The sequence below is a fragment of the Heliconius melpomene genome, chromosome 19 (genome assembly GCF_056956725.1).
Source record: "Heliconius melpomene rosina isolate 202511_hmr_F chromosome 19, ASM5695672v1, whole genome shotgun sequence".
Lineage (NCBI taxonomy): Eukaryota > Metazoa > Arthropoda > Insecta > Lepidoptera > Nymphalidae > Heliconius > Heliconius melpomene.
In genome coordinates this window covers 10,829,383-10,848,648 of record NC_140407.1, presented here as the reverse complement: position 1 = coordinate 10,848,648, position 19,266 = coordinate 10,829,383, and the positions used below count along the sequence as shown (strand labels likewise).

Below are 19,266 nucleotides of genomic sequence, written 5' to 3'. Positions count from 1 at the left end.
CCAATTTCTAACTAAGTAATATTTTAGTTTTTTTTTCAGCTTCACAATATATTTCACATATAGCAGGGTAGACAGAAGGAGTATTGTGTTAAAACACTCCGCCTCCCATTTTCAATCGAATTTAGGAGGAATAGTGGCGAAAAACTAAACGGGCGCTTCGCCTCGTTACTCTTTTTGTCTCGTAGAGCGAAGAAATAAAAATGTAAAATATTACATTAATCCGAATGGGAATCGAACCCAAAACCTGTCGCGTTTATAGTCGCAAGCTTGGCGTCAATAAGAAATAATAATATTTATTATTAATCATACGAATACTATATTGAAAGAATAGACAACGCTTAAAATCCCAACAACGCGACGCGTCAAAGCTTCACCCACTCCCATCTGTGAACACACTTGTGGAATTACTGAAACGTCTTATCCATTGAAATTCGCAATCATGAATGAAACCAAATGGGAAAGAGACGGCAACACGGAAACGAAGGAGAGCGAGCGAGACACAATCCGAATAGTACACGAAACGGAAATAGAGAGACCGAGATAATTCCGTCTAGCCGGAGGGATTCCCTCGTGTCACTTGTGTGCGTTTTTCAAATGGTACGGGAGGATTACGAATGTCGGTGTACGTTTCGACTGTGCGCGGAGGGACGGAGGGACAGAGGGACGGAGGGCCGGAGGGACGGGGCTGCCGGCGTCGGGGTTGCCATTCTTTCCGTTCGTCGGAGGCCCGCGCGGGTTCCCCAGCTACTTGTTGATCAATCGTAATAAATTGCCTCCATGATATTCCCATTGTAGAGCTGTTTGTCGCTTTACTGCTTTGGAAGGAATTGCGTTTCCTTAAGCTACTCGAGTTTATTTGCCGCTTCAATGTGTTTTGAATGGCAATTGGAATGCTTGTCGAGTTGTGACTGACTTGTTGTGTGTGTTTCTTTATTTGTAGTATGCTATTTGTTGAACTCTTATTATTTCTAATTGCAATTGTTAAGTAAGCATTTATATGCAATAAATATTTTATTTATTATTTTTAGCTTCACGTTATATCCCGCATATAACAGGGTAGGCAGAGGGATCCCAGTGATAAGACACTCCGTTCCCCACTTTCGTCTAATTTTCGAGGCATTACGTTGACTAGCGGATCTTAACGCCGCGCTTTACCTTGTTACCAGAACGAAAAAATTAAAATATGAATAAATAAAAATTCATTCCCCTGAGTTTGAAAGCAGAAAATGCAGTCTTGACACTAGGATCTTTATGCTGCAAGTTTCAATGAATACCTGATTAGAAATAGCAATTGGTCTACTACAAATAGATAATTATGACTTCAACTCTTGAAACATAAATAATAGAAATTAATTTAGACCCCCGTTTCTAAGTAAATAACCATAATCATTTAATTTATTATCAACTATCACTATAAGTAATACCTATAGGTATTAGATAATAGATTTTTTAAGTTGGTTTTTTTGAGTTCCTGCTCTTAACATGGATTCTCAAATGGAATGCTTCCCAGGTTCCCTCTGCCTACCCTGCTATGTGTGGGAAACAGCGTGAAGCTAATAAAACAAAGAACTAAAGGTAGTCAGTTCAGAGAAAACATAATTTTACAATTAAATTTGAATATATGTACAACGCCGATTACATGCCGCGCTTAGAGAAGTGTACCGACATCCGATGATGGTAGTGTGTCAATACACTCCGTCAAACAATGGCGAGATTAATCCAAGCACGTCTTAGACCCAATTTTAGCCGCCCACGTAGAGCGCCGGCACTGAGTAAACACAAAACTCACGATTTCTAACATTCTAAGATTAATAATTTAGTAGAAAAATTTAAAATTAGTTAAATAATTTAATTACATTGAAATGGAGTTGAAAATATTTATTTTTATTATTATTCGCGTCAATGTTTTATCAGATACTAGTGGACCCGTGCGGGGCTACGCCCGTTTGAAATAGAAATACTTATTTACTTATTTTTTTTAATAATTTTTAAGTTTTACGTACCTACTTCCCTTTGGCCTATAATTCTGAAATTGGTAACCCATGGTAAGCGAGCCCTACTCGCACTTGACCGGTTTTATATATATACTATAGTTTATATTTAGAAAAAATATACACAAACAATTAAAATATATTTAGTTCAAATATATAGGCATAGACACGCGCAACAGCTAGATTCTTAATATGGCAGCACGTGTCTCAGACTGCAACGTCTTGGTTTAATATTTCAATAACTACCACTATTTGGATCACCGCCAGTAAGTTCCTCGGCCATCGTTCATTACAGTTCATATAATATATACCTACCTACCTAGCTAGCTATCGTCCTCAAATTTATCATTTTATTATGAGAAAACACAAAAAAGTTACTTAAATAGAGTTTATTAAAATAACTAATTGTTTTCAAATAACAAATTATTAATAATTTACGATTTGGCTAAAATCGCGTTCGTAGAGGTACCTATTGCACAATAATAAATATTATTTGAAACAATCATATGTAAACATGCAACGTAAGTGCACTAAATAAATTCGCTTCGACCGCAGTTATGAAATCGTTTTCGCTTATTGTATAAATATCTAAATTTTGTATGACAATAAATGAGTTGAATATAAAGTGTTGTCACATACTGATTTGTCACTATAATATTAAATATTTATTACAACATCCACATTTTTACATGGCAGCATTTTAAAAATTACTCTCAAAATTAGTTTGACAAACCGTGAGAACTACCAACAACTTCAAACGGTGCCGCCGTTAAAAATCCTTTTTGTATATAGGTAGGTACCAACGTAATCCTTCCGACAAATTTCAAAGTTTAAACTACTGAAAATGTTCCCAAAGTTCCGTCGCACCTACCGGCGCTACAAAGGTAATGAGGTAGTTATTTCAGTGTCTTGTTTATTTACAAAATATCACTCCGTTTGAAGGCGGACCATCAAAATGCGTCGTAAAACTGAAAATTCCATAAAAAGTCGTGTTGATGACCTCCGTAATTGAACCTCGCTTTGTGATGCAGAGACAATGGACGGAATCAACGCTTCTGAGTGTATTCGTCAAGAAATAGCTACAATTCAATAATTACGAACAAAACGTCATTATCTGTTACTAATTTAAACTCATTTTTTAATGTCATCTAGGTATTTTATAAATATATCTTAGAACAAAATATAAATATAACAAATATAAAAATAGAGTATACAATATGTATTTATTTATAGCTGAAACATAGTTCAGAGCCGGTTTAAAATTTTAAACTGGAAACTTGGTTTTAAAACAACTTCAAAAAGATCTCTTATATGACAATTTTCAACTAATTGAATTATGAGCTCAAAAGCATTCGTGCTAAGTACTCAATCTCATACTTGAGCCAAAAGAGTTGTAAGTGAATCGCAATCCCAAGTAACACCCGTGGGGTTCCTCGGATAGGTAACCTGAGCCTCGTTTATCTGCTGTCGAGCAATTACTGAAGCGTGAAAAGGAACGTCCACCTATTATTATATACGTTTTGTAATGCGGGCGATGCTATAAAATATCGCATTTCCTAGCACCAGCTTATAACCCCGATAAATGCTGATATGCTGCATTCATATTTAATTAATGCATTTCTTTTTCTATTTGGACGGTTCTATGAATGGAATTCATTATAATTTATTTCTATTTTTATTAATATTTAATAGATTGAATAAAATATTAATTACTCGTATAAATATATGTATGTACCTATATCACTTAATTATATAAAAAAAAATTGAGTCTAATATGTAGTGATGTATTGACGCCGATTTTTTAAAAATGATATCTATGTACAGATAATAATTAAAAATATATATATATATATATATAAATAATTAGTCAAAAAATCAAATTAAACTAAACAACGTCACTACGAAGATGGATAATATAAAAAACATGCTATTTCTTATTTGTAATCTGTATCTTATGGATACACTGGAATCGAAATGGCGGAAACATGTCAATATAGATTAGTTTGATTCGGCCGCACCGGGATCGGCGTTCATTTTTTAATCTTATCTTTTAAATAAGCATTTTTGTTACGTTACAAATAATGTCGAAATTATTTATATAAATTATAGTTATATTAATGCCGTTTATAATTTTATTATGTTGGTAGGTACTTATTAATATTTTGGACGGCTTGGTAGCGCAGTTGGGAAATGTACTGACTATACACACAAAGGCTATTAGTTCGTTTCTCATTTGGAAGGATATTTATAATATTTTTTTCTAAGCTTACCCTAAAAGTGTTTTGATGATAGAGTAAAAAAGGCAACGTTGAATTTACACGCAAAAAACGCAATGATTAAAACGAGAGTGGAGAGCGGAGGGAATTAACGCTAGATTCTCTTTTCTAACTTCCCTTCAATATAGCAAATGCGTTAAAATAAAATAATATAATATGGAACATTTGTATCTGTATCTAAGTATATTTTTACTTCTTACATAATTGAAGTCGGTGAAAAGTATATCTACTTTGTATTTAGCTATGTTTTAATTATTTAGAGTTGACAAGAATGCGACGATGTGTTAAAAATATAGCAAGATAATTTGTTGATAAAGAAACTAATAAATCCTCTGATGCTAATTATCTAATTAAGAAGACACGGACGACCAGAGACCAGAGAGCGGCGGCCAGCGGCGCGGAAACCTGCATTCTTTTTAACAAAACATAGTACACTCCACAGTGCTTGCTATATTTTTAATATATGATAATAAATACTACACAAGGCACCTATATTGTAGTTAATCAAATTACCTATAACATACTTTACAAAATTTTTAAAGAGCTTTGGTAGGTATTTAATGTGCCCTTTTAAAGTTTTTTTTTTGTATTACTAAGAGTTAAGAAGCATTAAAGAGAATATAAAATAACTTGAAAATCAACAAATTGCCTATTGAATAATATAAATAATAGAATACCACAAACTGATTGTATCTATAAATAAAAATAACCTAGTTTTAATAATAAATATAAAACAATCAAGTCAACTTAATTTCATTCAATAATAGAGTCTAAGTTATAATATAGTTACAATAAAAATCTATAAAATAATCGGATCAAGTTAATTAATAGAAATACCTGCAGATATTAACTGATAATTATATATTAAAATATCTTTGTTCCGATTATAAATAACAGTAAAATATGTCCGGCCTAAATAAAAGATCCTCTTTGTGTAGATACATCATCAGTCAAATGAACATAAAATTGTGACTTCATAAAAATGAAACATAAATATGAGTCACGCTGGCGAGGCTCAGGCCGGCGCGTCCCGTCGAATATTTCCGTTCATCAATAAACAAACATTAAATATTACGAACACAAAGCGTCGATACGAGAGAAAAATTAAAATTTACATCTCCCCATCGCACTGTTAACGTGGACATTACATTTTTAAAATCGCATTCGGGAAAGCTGATATAGGCCTACCGGGCACAGCGCGCACAAAACTGACTTTTTTTTAATCTAACTTTAGCGTTTGTAAAAATTACTATTTAAAAATTTAAGCCTCGGCCCGCTAATTAACCGAGAATTAACCCTTCCGTCGCCGAAGTACACTTTAATATTTAATTCTGTGGAAATATTTGGCGCGTATTAAAATATGAAAAATTAATGGGATTCGTACAACCCTCCTGCCGCGTGCGTTTAAGTAGGTTGGAACTATGACAAGTATAATTTTTATTTTATATCTGTTTTGTTTTTATTTACAAGGCGTTGATTAAATTAAAATAAATAATTATAAAGATAAATAATCATGTTATAAAAGACTTTTTATTTTCTGAAGTATATAACAAAAGCTTTACGCAAAAAATTTTAAGTAGGCTTTAAAAAAACAGTGCGGGCATAAAGAGGAATAAATAATAAGAAAGATCTAGTAAACTAAAAACCTAATAAAAACTATACGTATTGATTCTTTAGATGAAACGTACCTTGCCGTTGTGCAGTCGCGGTAGAGCACGTCGAAGTCCTTGCACGACAGCAGCTTGCAGCGGTTGACGCCGGGCTGGATGGCGCCGAGCCCGCGGAGGATGCGCACCTGTTCCACATTGCACACCAGCGGCACTATGTCCAGTCTTTTAAGTTTCGTGTACACTGTGTGCAGCCCGCCCACCAAGTGCTTCAGAAACAGCTCGAAGGCCTGCGGCAGGCACAACATGGTGTCTCCCTGGATGATGAAAGCGGCTACTTTCTGCCCGCGGTAGTCTACTAGCTTGCACTCGTTTGCGGACGGATCTGACGTCGAGATGGGTGGCGGGCTTCCGTACCGCGGCGGGCCATGGTGGTGCGCCGCCGCCATCAGCTCGAGGGGCGAATGGTGCATCATCTGCAGGGAGCCCAGCAGGCCGAGGCCCGGGGGCGGCAGGGGCAGCCGCGGAGCCAGGAGCTGCGGAGGGCTAACGCCGCGGGCCGGCGACGCCACCTTCACTCTCGGCGACCCCCCGGAGGAGCCGCTCACCTCGCTCGCGGTCGACGCTGAGTCCACGGCGGACTCCATCTTCATCGGGTCTGTCTACGCGCGCATCACACACCCGTCGCGCGCGGTGTTTCGCGCAACAATAAATAAAAAGCCGGAGCGAAACGAGGGCGCGGCCGCGCGCGCGCGCCCGCCCCGGCGCTCGTGCGCCATTGGCCCGCCGGCGGGCCGGGCGCGCCGCGATTGGGTGACGACGCCGCCGCGATGTCTCCGCCCTTTTTTCCGTTGCGTTACGAACGCGCGAAGAAACGTTTCTGTTTCTTTTGGGTGGCTCGCGGTGCGGCGTGCGGCGCGGCGCGGTCGCCGGGGGTGGATTGATAAGAGTGTCACCAGCAATCAATATGAGCCGAGATGCCGTCGCTGCCGTCGCTGCCCGGTCCGACCGCGGCCTCTTACTATTGTATGCGTTTTCTATGCTTTGAAGTTTTTTTTGACACCTGTCTCTACATTTTGATTACATTCAGAATACCTACTCTATATTGTTAATTATCGATTATGAACAAAGGTTAGTAGAGTAGTTAAAAATCAAATATTAAAAAAAAATAAAAATGTGACCTATTTTTCTTATAAATTTAATTCGAAGTAGGGACTTTAATTAAATTATTTGATCTTTTTAAAAAAATGTACACTTTTTAGCAAACTTGGTATTGTGAACGTTTAGTACGCTTGGCTTGTAAATCAGTGTAGGTCGTTATTTGATATCGAGGTCAGGGTCACAGAAGGTTATTAACTTACTACGAGTTTTAGTAAGTCTGTTTCTACGTAACGTAAATACAGTATAGAAGAGAAAAGTACCTGTAATTATTAAAATATGTATTATCTTCTTATTTTAGAGATAATTTTATAACATACTTTCATAGGTGTTATACCTAGCTAGACAGACAGATATAGGCTACCTATGTTAAAATATAATTAGCACAGAGCAATGCAAACCTGATTATATATAAATGGTCGTGGATTCGATCTCTATTAAAATTAAAAAGATAATATAATATAAGTATTTTATTCATTCTCCTGTTAATTAAATATTAGGTATATAGATACGAATATAATGGAGTTAGAAATAAAATATTTTCATATTCACGATCTATTAAGGCAAAGTGCAACATTGCAAGGAATTTAAATATTATAGTTATTTACTTCAAAACGTATCCCCTAACTCTACATTTGTTACTTGTAACATACCAACTGCTCTAGCAGTTGCCTACTGGCTAGAGTCATCGGCCTCTTTTGTCATATCATCATCCACACTCTCTTTTGCGAGATAAACTGAGATCCTTTCTCTTCTTCTTTTCATTCTACTTTCATTAAGTTAGATAGGTATCGAACTTCATGAATGAGAATATAGTAGGTACTCTATTTTTACTCTATTTTTATTTATATAAATACACATTTATGTCATTTGAATAGGTACATCTTTTATTTTCTATTTAAGCTTTTATTCCTAGATATTTATTATTTATTTAATTTTACCCAATTATTTGATATACCCTACATACCTACCCGCCTCTCTATTTGCAATAAAAGATATGAAAATGGAAACATACTTCTCTAGTAAGTACTTACATATGCAGGGATTTAAATTAAGTTTGCACCCTAAAATACCTACTAGTTCTACATTCAAATATATCCTCATGTTTTTCACCCAAGACATCTCCAAATTGTCCTATGTTGGTGTCGTATATACTTATTAATATCATTTATTACAGCCTAACTGTATAACTATGATGTATATTTTTATTTATTTCTTTATTTTCACACCACTTAAATAAAAATACACAAAACAGAAAAGAAAAGAATGCACCTACAGACAACCTTTCGTTCGTTTATTTTTAATATTGGTTCTCCTCATATAAAGAGGTAGGTACCTACGAAACATTCATGTAGGTACCCATATAGGTACCTACAAGTAAACAAAACATGAGGAGAGAATAATAAGTGTTATTAAAACAAAAAAACAACGGGAAGTAAGTACGAGCATCTGCTTTTACTTACGTATCCGAACACTCACCACTCATTATAATACAAAGGGGGTTAGAAGTGAAAACAATGGCAATCCATGGCCTTCGACAACGAAACCAAAGCCACTCGTGGCCCAGTCTTACCACACCGAGTTCAGGGATGCCAATTTTTTTGAAACGTGTACGGGATTTTATGCAATGTTTCTTTAAGAACACATTTATTAATCGACAAACGCGTCGACGGTTATACCTATAGTTATAGTTAATTATATATAGTACGGTAGACGAGACGAGACTGAAGTTAACTGTTGATGGCTGCCCAGATTTTATATGATGGATTTTCTTTTCTTTTCTTTTTATTTTTTATTATTTTTCTTCTTAAATTAATAACACAAAATCTGAAGTACAATAAGCCAAACAGCAGAGGGCAACGAGTCATCAACCTATAGGTATTTAAACTACAGGTATCTACCTATTTATATTAGACAAATGACTTATAATATTGTGTTCATTAAATAATAAATGAATGATAAATTTATTTTATCTATAATTTTTGTCGAAATAAATTCCTTGAATGAAAGCACTTACCTATTCTCTGGCAACCCTATTCCGCTGCCAATGTGTGTCAATATCAGTTCAAATAACAACTTTAACACCTAGACATTAAATTTTTACCAAAATGAGACCTAAAAGACTTAGCTCCTTCTAGTTACATATGCTTCAGTATAAAGTTCGTTGATGCAAGGGCCCTTATAAAATGTAGAGACTGACTATAAAATATAAGATTCAAATTCAAATAGCATTTGGTTAGAGTCATCCTACGTATAATTATTAAATTCTTAGTAAGCAGTAACTCGATATTTAAATAATATTTAGATATCTAATATATCTTAATCTTAATAATAATCTTTTCTATTTACATTTCATTTGATGTTGTGCAACAAGCTACGTTACAATTATAAATACCTAGGTAGCTAAGCAAAAAAGAAACTCATATAATACCTACCTACCTACCTAAAAAAAATCCTTAATTATAGGTATAAAAATACTTTTAATACCCAGTCGTAAAACAAGAAACATCAAGTAGGTACATAAGTGTCACGCATAAAATTATCATCAATGATAAATCTTCGCGATAATGACATGTCACGGCGTGGTGTTTGAGAAACTAAAAACAAAGGAGGCCTTATCTTTATTTACTGAAACACTAATTCATAATGACTTCAAATCTTTGTAGTTTGTTTAAAAACTGAAACTATTAAGGCCTAGACAGAGTAAGCTGCCCATATATAATGTTTAATTTTTTAATGATATAGAGGCCAGTCATGGCGCAGGGGCACAAGCGTGACTGGAATCACGACAGGTCGTGGGTTCGATTCACACTCGAGAAGATAAAATACTACTATACTAATATTTTCTATTTTCTTTGTTCTGGTGTCAAGGCAAGGCGCTATATTGAGGTCCATCACTCACCACACAATGCGTCCAGAATCTGGCGGAATTTGGGGAGCAGAGTGTCCTAACACTATGCTCCCATTGTCTACCCTGTTATATACTCCCGCATTATAGCGTTAAAAAATATAGGAATAATACAAATACACATAGTTTCTAAATGACAATGTTAGCTTATTATAACTAGGGAAAATTCTTACTTAACATTTGTAAGGATTCCAATAACGTGGTATACGAGTAACTGTCACATTTCCACAAGTTCCCCAACGAGATTATTAGGTTCAACAGGTTGTTGAAATAGCCCGTTAATAGGCTAAATAAAAAGTTGGTACAAATAGAGGAGAAAATATGTATTAAATAACCTTTATAAAATTACAAAGGTCTAAAGGTAAGATATATTTATTACCTGAGTTTGATACTTTATAAGACACACATTTAATGTTTTATCCAAAAGTCTATCTATTTCACGTTGTATCCAGCACACAGCAGGGTAGGCAGAGGGAACCTAGTGTTAAGACACTCCGTTCCCCACTCTGCCACTCTACACGCAATGCCTCCAGAAAGTTGGGAACGGAGTGTTTTAGCTAATTTGTAATTTTTAATTTTCATACTTACTTATCTAGAGGCCAGTCTTGGCGCAGGGGCGAAACGCTAAACTCGACAGGTGGTAGGTTCGATTTCCACTCGAGGGAATAAAATATTTAAAATTTTCATTTCTTCGCTCTGGTGTTGAGGCAAAGCGCGGCATTGACTTCCACAACTCCTCCAAAATTCGGCGGAAAATGGGGAACGAAGTGTTAATACTAGGTTCCCACTGCCTAGCCTGCTTTTTGCGGGAAACAGCGTGAAGCTGTTTTATACTTAGCTATTGAAAATACTAAAACTAAACGTTAATGTGATGATAGACGACCTTAAATTTGATTCTAATCTGTGTCGTATTTAAAGCGCGGAATATTTTACCTGCCGGATTATCTAGTTCTCGTTATCAACATACAAACAAATTAACCGTACCTACTCTAATCTCCTGATTTGAGATTTCTCAACGATGTTAAATATTTTCTGATAGCTGGTATATCCATTTCTATTCTTTTTTTATGTAATTGAGGATATAAGTATTTAAATTTTAGATAGAAAAAAAAAAAAAATAATGATTTATTAATTAGGTGTAATTAATTGGTAAATGATAGGTAGTCGGTGATTGTTTACATAGTATTTTTAAACGTAATATCTACATATTAATAGGTGAAGAAAATACTTTGGACTCCTTTTAACAAACATTATATGAACAAAGTAGCACCTATCTACCTACATATGAAGTAGTAGTAGTACTAGTAGTATGATAGTAGTAGTATCTACCTACATATGAAATTTGACATATCTACCTATTTTTAAATAATATGATAGAAATATTTTAAATTTATAAAATGTATAGGCATAACACACACCATCACATGTTAGACAATATACCTACATTTTGTATAAAGTGACTTACGTTGCTATGGCAACGCGTACTTCACGCGTCAACGGCTCATTTAGTTTTCTTAATTACCGTACTACCTGTACGATATTTATTTTCATGCATAGATATCAACGTTGCCAGATTTTAATTTGGGGAAAAAATGGATTTTCATACATTTTGAGTAAAAAAGCGGGATTCTTTGGAGAAAAAATATTATATACCTACATAAAGAAATAAACATTTTAAGCATTCAGCGGCTTTAATGCTGATAAACGAAAGACAAGAGACAGCAAGAGGGGAATTCTTTTAATGAAAGATGTGAATTAGTCACTTCATCTAGGTTATAGAACTGACCCCATCCTAAACATCAACCAGAACCTATTACGTACGTGCGATTTGAAATAAATATTGTAAATGTTTTGAATGACTTTTACACATTTGAGTTTTTATAAGCCTATTTTTTTGAGTTTTTATGTAGTATCCCGCACATAGCAGGATAGGCCAAGGAACCCTGATTTTTAACTTATTATAATTTCAATCAAAGTTTTCATAAGATTGACAAATTTATAGTAGGAAAAGTATTGGAAATAAATAGTCTTTAGCGAGCAATAAATCGGGCTCAACATTGGGAGCTGCAACAGACTGCGCGTCCTCGTTAAACTTTATTTTTGTATTAAAGCCGTAACTCCAGGACGCTACGGCCACGAACGTTATCCCCACAATGAAATTTCGTATACCTACCTAGCAAACACGGATTAATTACGATTTTTTTAAAGAAACTATAGCTATCTTCTTGTAAGTTGTTTATATGTATGTAGGGGGGGAAGTCCCCTTACGCCGGACGGCTTTTAGTGCCGGTACTCTCGCACTTTTTAGAAGGCAAGTGATTTAAGCAGAATATCACATACAATACAAGTTTTCATTTCGAACCCCAAACTAATACAATACTATTACATTTAACAAGTAGGTAAATGATCATGTATCGAAATCACTGACACAAAGTATCTATAAATATTAATTGCTTTATTTGACATTCATTCTTATACGTAATGTAGGAAGACATAATAGAAGCGAGGTGAAGGCATTGACCTTAATTAATTAACATATTACAATAATATATTTGAATGACATAAGAAAACTTCCTAATATTTTATATTTATAGGTGTCGCTACACTGTACTAAAATAATAAAATTGTCTCAAAACTCTATCTCTGGATCCTGCATATAGCAGGGTAGGCCTCCCGTCGAATTTTCGAGGCATTGCGTGGCGGAATTCAACGCTGTGTTTTTACTTTAGTCGCAAAGAGACGAAATGAAAATATCAATAAGCAATAATTTATGCCCCGAGTGAGAGCCGAACTCAAACTCTATTTCCATACAAAATCTATTGGTACGAGTAACATCTGTTAAATAAGAGTATAAAGTTTATTAACATGATTTTTTAACATGATTTTATAATTATTTTTTGTATTTGTATTTATTGTTTAATAAACAACTCTACATCTTCGGGCTTGCTTAGCCAATTGTAACAATTTCTAAGTAAGTATATTTTTCATTTATTACCTCTTATAGTGACGATATCAAGAGAATGAATACTTTTTAAATTTAATTAACTTAATTAATTAACTTTTGGTTACTGTCTCTAGCAATTATGAAAATATTTTCAATAAGTGCCCCCTTTATTTTTCTTCAAAATATAATTATACACAGTTAAATATCTTTATAAATATTTTAGTTATCTGATGCAAGGCGATTGCTAGATACAATACCTACCTATGTTTTATATCCTCGCACGCACAATACCATAACACACATCTATAGGTAAATTTAAAGTTTCGTGTAAGATGGGGTGCTTATATTCAATTTAAGCAAAATAATAACGATTAATAACCATAGAATAACGTCGCAAAAACAACAAAAGGAATAATATAAAGCACTCAGAGGTGGTCATAACCAATAATTAAATGATAGCTTTTCGTAGCCAGGCTGTAGTGTTCGCGCGGACAGTAAATAACGTAGCAGCCAGCCAGCACGGCGCTGCTGCCGCATTTCATACATTTACCGAACTATGAAATTAAATTTGGCGACGAGGTAGTGCTTTGTTTTCGATAATTTATAATAAACTAATTAATTTATGTTCCTGATTGCAGGTGTGCTTCACATATTGTCATTTAATAGCATTACAAATGTTGGGCTCTTGTAAAACAACAACAACTATTGTTGTCAAAATAATGAATACAGTTTGAACGCATGTAACTATTTGTAATAGCTGGGTAAATGTTTATTTATATTGTTTTTTTTAGCTTCACGCACATCCCGTGCGTGTAGCTAAAAAATGTATCCCGCTCACAGCAGGATAGGCAGAAAGAATCTAGTGTTAACATTCCGTTCTCTATTTCCCGCCGAATTCCAAAGACATTGCGTATTGAGCAACGGTTTATATTTTATTTTTTATTTTAAAAACAATATAAATATTTAAAAACCTCTATTTGGTTTGGCCTAAAGCAAAATCTAGTCGTATATGTATGTATGTGAAGGAGGCACTTGTGGCGAATTACATCGCCATGTTAGCTCTGTGCCGTAGTTTTAAATGGGTATCCATTTAAGCCGTGTTTACGAGGTGCGATGCAGGTCGGCGTAGCTTTGATGTAAAAATCATCTGTCTCTCCCTTCGCGGGCAACACTACATATTGACACAAGCCTGCGAAGTGCTTTGTCAGAATTATCAGAGGTGCTTATTCTGGAACTGTCTATCTATATTGATATTTTGTTAAATTTAATTGTTTTAGTAATAAATTAACGAAAATATATTTATTATGGATATTAAAATATTTGATGGCCGTGCTATTTGAAGGCTGCCTAATTTTTTTTTTTTTTTTATCTTAAAAAGTTATGGACTTAGACGTAGGTATATATATAGATAAGTCTATATGATGTTATTTCCATAAGTCATAAAAGGTAACGTAACCAGACGAGCGTAAATAAGTAGGTACCTAACACTGTATAATGTATTTAAAATTCCTTTTTTAATTTACGTTATTATATAACAGAGGGTATGTTTTTAAAATAATATATTTAAAGGTAGCTTTCCACGATAAATAAAGAGTAAAATAAAAAAAACAATTTCACAATTACGAACGTAAACGTCAGTGCCGTTCAACAGCGCGGCCGCCAATATATAATAGTTTATTAATAAATAACATACAAGAAAATGTATATGTGTATAAATAACATTAAGCTGTGCCGCGTGGAACATGGTTTCTTGCACAGGTCAGTTGCTCAGGGCGCGGCCCAAGATCCCAGAATAGGACTCGCAACAGTTAACAAGAGGGCACCTTTATTATTTTTTCCAGTTTTCATCACTTCACGCTCAGTCTGTCTTTTGATTCAGTGGCTGTGTAATGTGGTGTTGCCGCATTTATTTTGCACTCTTCCTTTAGTGTTGCTAGTTTATTTTGCATTCTCTTGGTGTTGCTATACGCTTTGAAGTCAAAGCTCTTTTGACTCCGCTGAGCGGTTTAGTCGGCGCTGACCGCAGTGCAGAATGAATGATACTTTCACAGTGAATAGCTGGTGCATATGTGCTTTTAGTTCTCTTTATATGTGGAATAGTTAGCACATTATATTTGAGTCTGTTTACTTTGTTGTTATATACAATTTATTTTGACTCTAAGTACATATGTTAATTAATTGTTTTGCTAAGTTAAATATGGATTCTGATGGGTGTCACTTTTAAACACAAGTATTTACATGGGGTGCTTATAAATATATACGAATATCAAGTTCTATACTTAGATATTGGAATTTGGAAATAGAGAAATGTATGTTTAATTTATATCGATACCCCACCGAATCATAATATAAAAAGATGTAGCGTATTTATTATTTATTTGGGCACATGGACGTCCCCACAAATTTGCCCCGAAAAATTAAAAAAATAACATTTATACGAACATATCTGTTCAAAGCTCAAGTCCAGGGCTCCTCAAGAAAATATCTAGGTATGCGGCTTGTTTAGGCAAATTTAAGCAATCAAATATTTAGATAAATCTTATATGGCGGTAATATCACCAATTCCTGCATGGCGTCTGATAATAAGTTACCCAAATTCACAATAATGATAAGAAATGAATGAAAAATGATTCACATTCGCGATTATTGACTTTACACATATTGACTTAGGGTTTGGGTCTACGAAATCGAAATAGGGTTATAAGCGCTTCCTAATAAAATTACTTTTTATTTGACTAGAAAATTGAATTGAAAGTATTATTTAATATTTCCAATATGTCTGTCCAATACTCTTAGCTAGTGTAAATTTCTGTCGCTCATCCTCGTTTTTTCTTTAGGTATTTTTTTTTAGTTTCATGCTATATCCCCTGGGAACATTAGGCTTAAAAATTCGGTTCCCAACTCGAGGTATTAATTGTTGAATGGCAGTACACAACGCCGCGTTTTGCCACTTTACCAGAGCGAGGAAATGAAAATATTAAATATTTCAAAATTTCGAATGGAAAATTGAAAGCACAACCATCGCTTTCTTAGGCCTCAGACCTTTAGTTCAATATATTTCCAATAATCTATTAAAAACAAACAATTTGAGATCACACCCCTACGAAAAAATTGCGTAGAGACGCCGAAGTCGACTGTCAACGCATGACGCGTTTTGAATGTGCCTCCTTGACAGTGTATAATAAATAGAATACTTTTATCGGGAACCCACACTCTCCGCACGCAAATATTGTAACATAATCTGACTGCGAACGCCTTTGTCAAATGTAGGTACCCACCTACAGTGTGCATAAGTCGACGATCGATGGCTCTACATATTTATGAAACAGATGGTAGCAGTGCTTACCTATTATAAAATGTATTTATACGTAATTTCTTTATTACTGTTATTTTAGATATTTATTTAATTAATTTGTAATTTATAATTTTTTCTACTAAAATATATATAATGTTAATAAATAACAGAGATACTTGAATAGCTAATGTTCCACACATTACATATAAAGTATCACGAATAAAATATATAAATGTCAGCCGTCAAGTACTTACCTATCTATGCAAAGACAATTCAAAATTGAATACGGAAGGAATAAAAATAAAATATATCACCTATTAAAATATACGGTTGTAATAACACTTTATGTATTTTCTTACCTATATGGAAACCAATATATTATTTATTGGTTATCTATATATAGCCACGTACCTCTTATTATCAGCTTTACACTGTGTACCGCATGCATCATGGTAGGCATTAGGGAACCTAGTGCTAAGTAAACTCCGCTCCCCATTTTCCACCCATTCCTAAGGCATTGGATATTGAGAAGCGGAATTCAGCGCCGGACACCAGACCGAAGAAATGAAAATATTAAATATTTCTTTTCCTCGTGTGTTTAGCTACCCTACCTAATATTGTTATACTTTTAGTTTGAGCTATAGAAAATTATATGCATGTATATTTTCATGAATTAAGTAATACAATTTCCTATTTATCACTTCAATAATATTTTCTATTTAAGAATTATTAATCTAAAACCTTGATATTTTACTAGTTATCATTACACGCCGTTAAATCTACTTCATTTAAACAACAAAGGGCAGCTGTATTCTTAACGTATGATCGATTGCTTTAACGAATGACACATAATAGAAGAGCGCTACAACTTGTTTATAGACCAATAAATAAGTATAAAAATATTAATATGTTTAATATTCTAAAGCAAGTTATAATTAAAGCATAAATGCAGATAAATACAGTGGTTTTTTTCGCTTCTATAAAAGAGTTACTTTAAAGATCGATATCGTTCATATCTAAATTCTGAAATTGATTATATACCTACTTCTTGTAAACTATTTTGCTTATTGTTTTACTAATATTTTTGTATCTTTTTGCTTATTGTTTTACTAATAATTACATTATTTAATAAGGTTCGAAAAATAATAACTTCACTTGCGATCAATGGACGTAATTTATCTGTGTCTGTTTTTTCTTTTTCCTGCGGGAATCGTATTAAAAGACAACATAAAAACATGAAAACAATTATTGACTGCTATCCAACTAGTAATTAAAATAATTTAACTTTTTAAAGATTATAATAATTTAAATAATATTATAATATTTTTCAAAGACTTAAACAAAATTTCACAATTAATTAGTAATTATTATGCGACGCTATGTACCTCGTTTCAGTGGCGCTCTTTAATCTAACGTTATTAATAGCAGACTAAGCTTTGATGCATTTTAGTGAAATTCAGAACAACGTGAATACATTTTGCTTTACACGTGAGCACATAATCGTGTCTTATTAGGAAAATGGTATCGTACTTAATTTGATGAGGGTAGGTAGGTACATTTTTATAAATATTTTGAATATAAATCCTACTAATATTATAAATGTGAAAGTTTATGACGATGGATGTTTGTTCCATTTTCACGCAAAACTACTAAACGGATTTAGATGAAACTTTTCAGTAACATAGTTTATTCAGAACAATTCATTGGCAACAATTTATACAGAAAAATATATAATTTTGCTATAATATAGGTAGATTCTAAAATTCCCTACATCTTCACATGTGCCCAAAATTATCAATAAGAGAACATTTTAAAATGCCCCAAGGATACGGCCGTCAAAATTCAGCATCGCGAACCCCGGTCACCGCCTAAAATGTAAAAATGGTACCCTTGCATATTTTCCTAAGTGCCATAAAATATGACATTTATTACGGTCAGATCTGCTCGAACCACTATTGATAGGCAAATGAGAGAGTTTTTTAAAAGAAAAACGATGTCTGCTTTTTATGTGTTCTTTGGATAAGATATTTTCAAGAAGTTACTTTTTGAACTAGCGCTTAATAGGCCAATCTGTTACTCGCATAGCTATTGTATTAGCAATTGAGAACTGTGAAAGAATACATTGTTTAATAAAATTAAATACAACTTTGCAATTATATAAAAAGCCTGTTTATAAAGTAAATTACATATTTAACTACCTATTCTTCAAAACTATATATACTATAAAAAATATTAATTAAATTACTTTAAGATTACATTTTGATTTGACTTTAAGAAATGATAGCTATTGAAGACTATTCATTGCAAATCAAAAAAATCTTATAATTATATATAAGAATTTTTACCTATATAATATATGAAATAGATATTTAGGTAGGCCTGGCAGCATAATAGGTATCTTCTTTAATATTGATATTACGCACGGTGTAGTTTGAGTTATAGCATATTTAATGTAGGCATATATTATTAAAAAATCATATAGCACCATATAGAAGGCGATAGCGGCCATAACTCTACGAGTAGGTCAAGCACAATAGTAAGCGTCACCTATAATCGTATATTAAGGCCCTTATCCCTAAGCACCTCAACGACAATAGAAAAGAATAAATCGCCGAAAAGTGGCCACATAAAAATGACATACGGTTTCAATAGAGAAATAAAGCTTGTAACAGATAAAAACACACCACAGTCAACACAGTGTACAGCCCTCACTAAAAAATGTACTTTCGTTTTTAAATTCTTTTTTTTCTATTTGTTCATATTTATATTTTCCTGAAATTAAAAATTTTAAAAAGTTATAAGTAGATAACTGAAATTTTATTTTAAAAATGAAAATTAAGTTTTCCTATTATCTGTATTGCATAGTTGAATAATAAATTATTATTTTAGTTTTAAAGTCTAATACATTTTGATCATTATTATTTAAAAATAAAAATATCTAGCAATATTAAATTATAAGCGTCATAGAATGAATCTCAAACAGGTCAAACACCTACCACCCCTATATTTTCGCAAGGGGTTAAAACTCAGTTCACGCACCAGGCGGCAAATGCGAAATCGTAATAAAACTATCCATATCACATGTAA

General features: G+C 33.6%; 1 protein-coding gene across 13 annotated transcripts in view; it reads right to left on the bottom strand.

The window, feature by feature from the left end:
* dac (dachshund family transcription factor) overlaps positions 1 to 6,586 on the bottom strand; it is a 120,461-nt gene extending 113,875 nt beyond the window's left edge. For all 13 annotated transcript variants that reach the window (XM_085202863.1, XM_085202864.1, XM_085202865.1 and 10 more), the window contains exon 1: positions 5,956 to 6,586. In XM_085202863.1, the coding sequence (XP_085058989.1) occupies positions 5,956 to 6,527 (572 nt within the window). In that variant the 5' untranslated portion in view covers positions 6,528 to 6,586. The remainder of the gene's footprint in view (positions 1 to 5,955) is intronic.
* Positions 6,587 to 19,266: the final 12,680 nt, after the last annotated feature.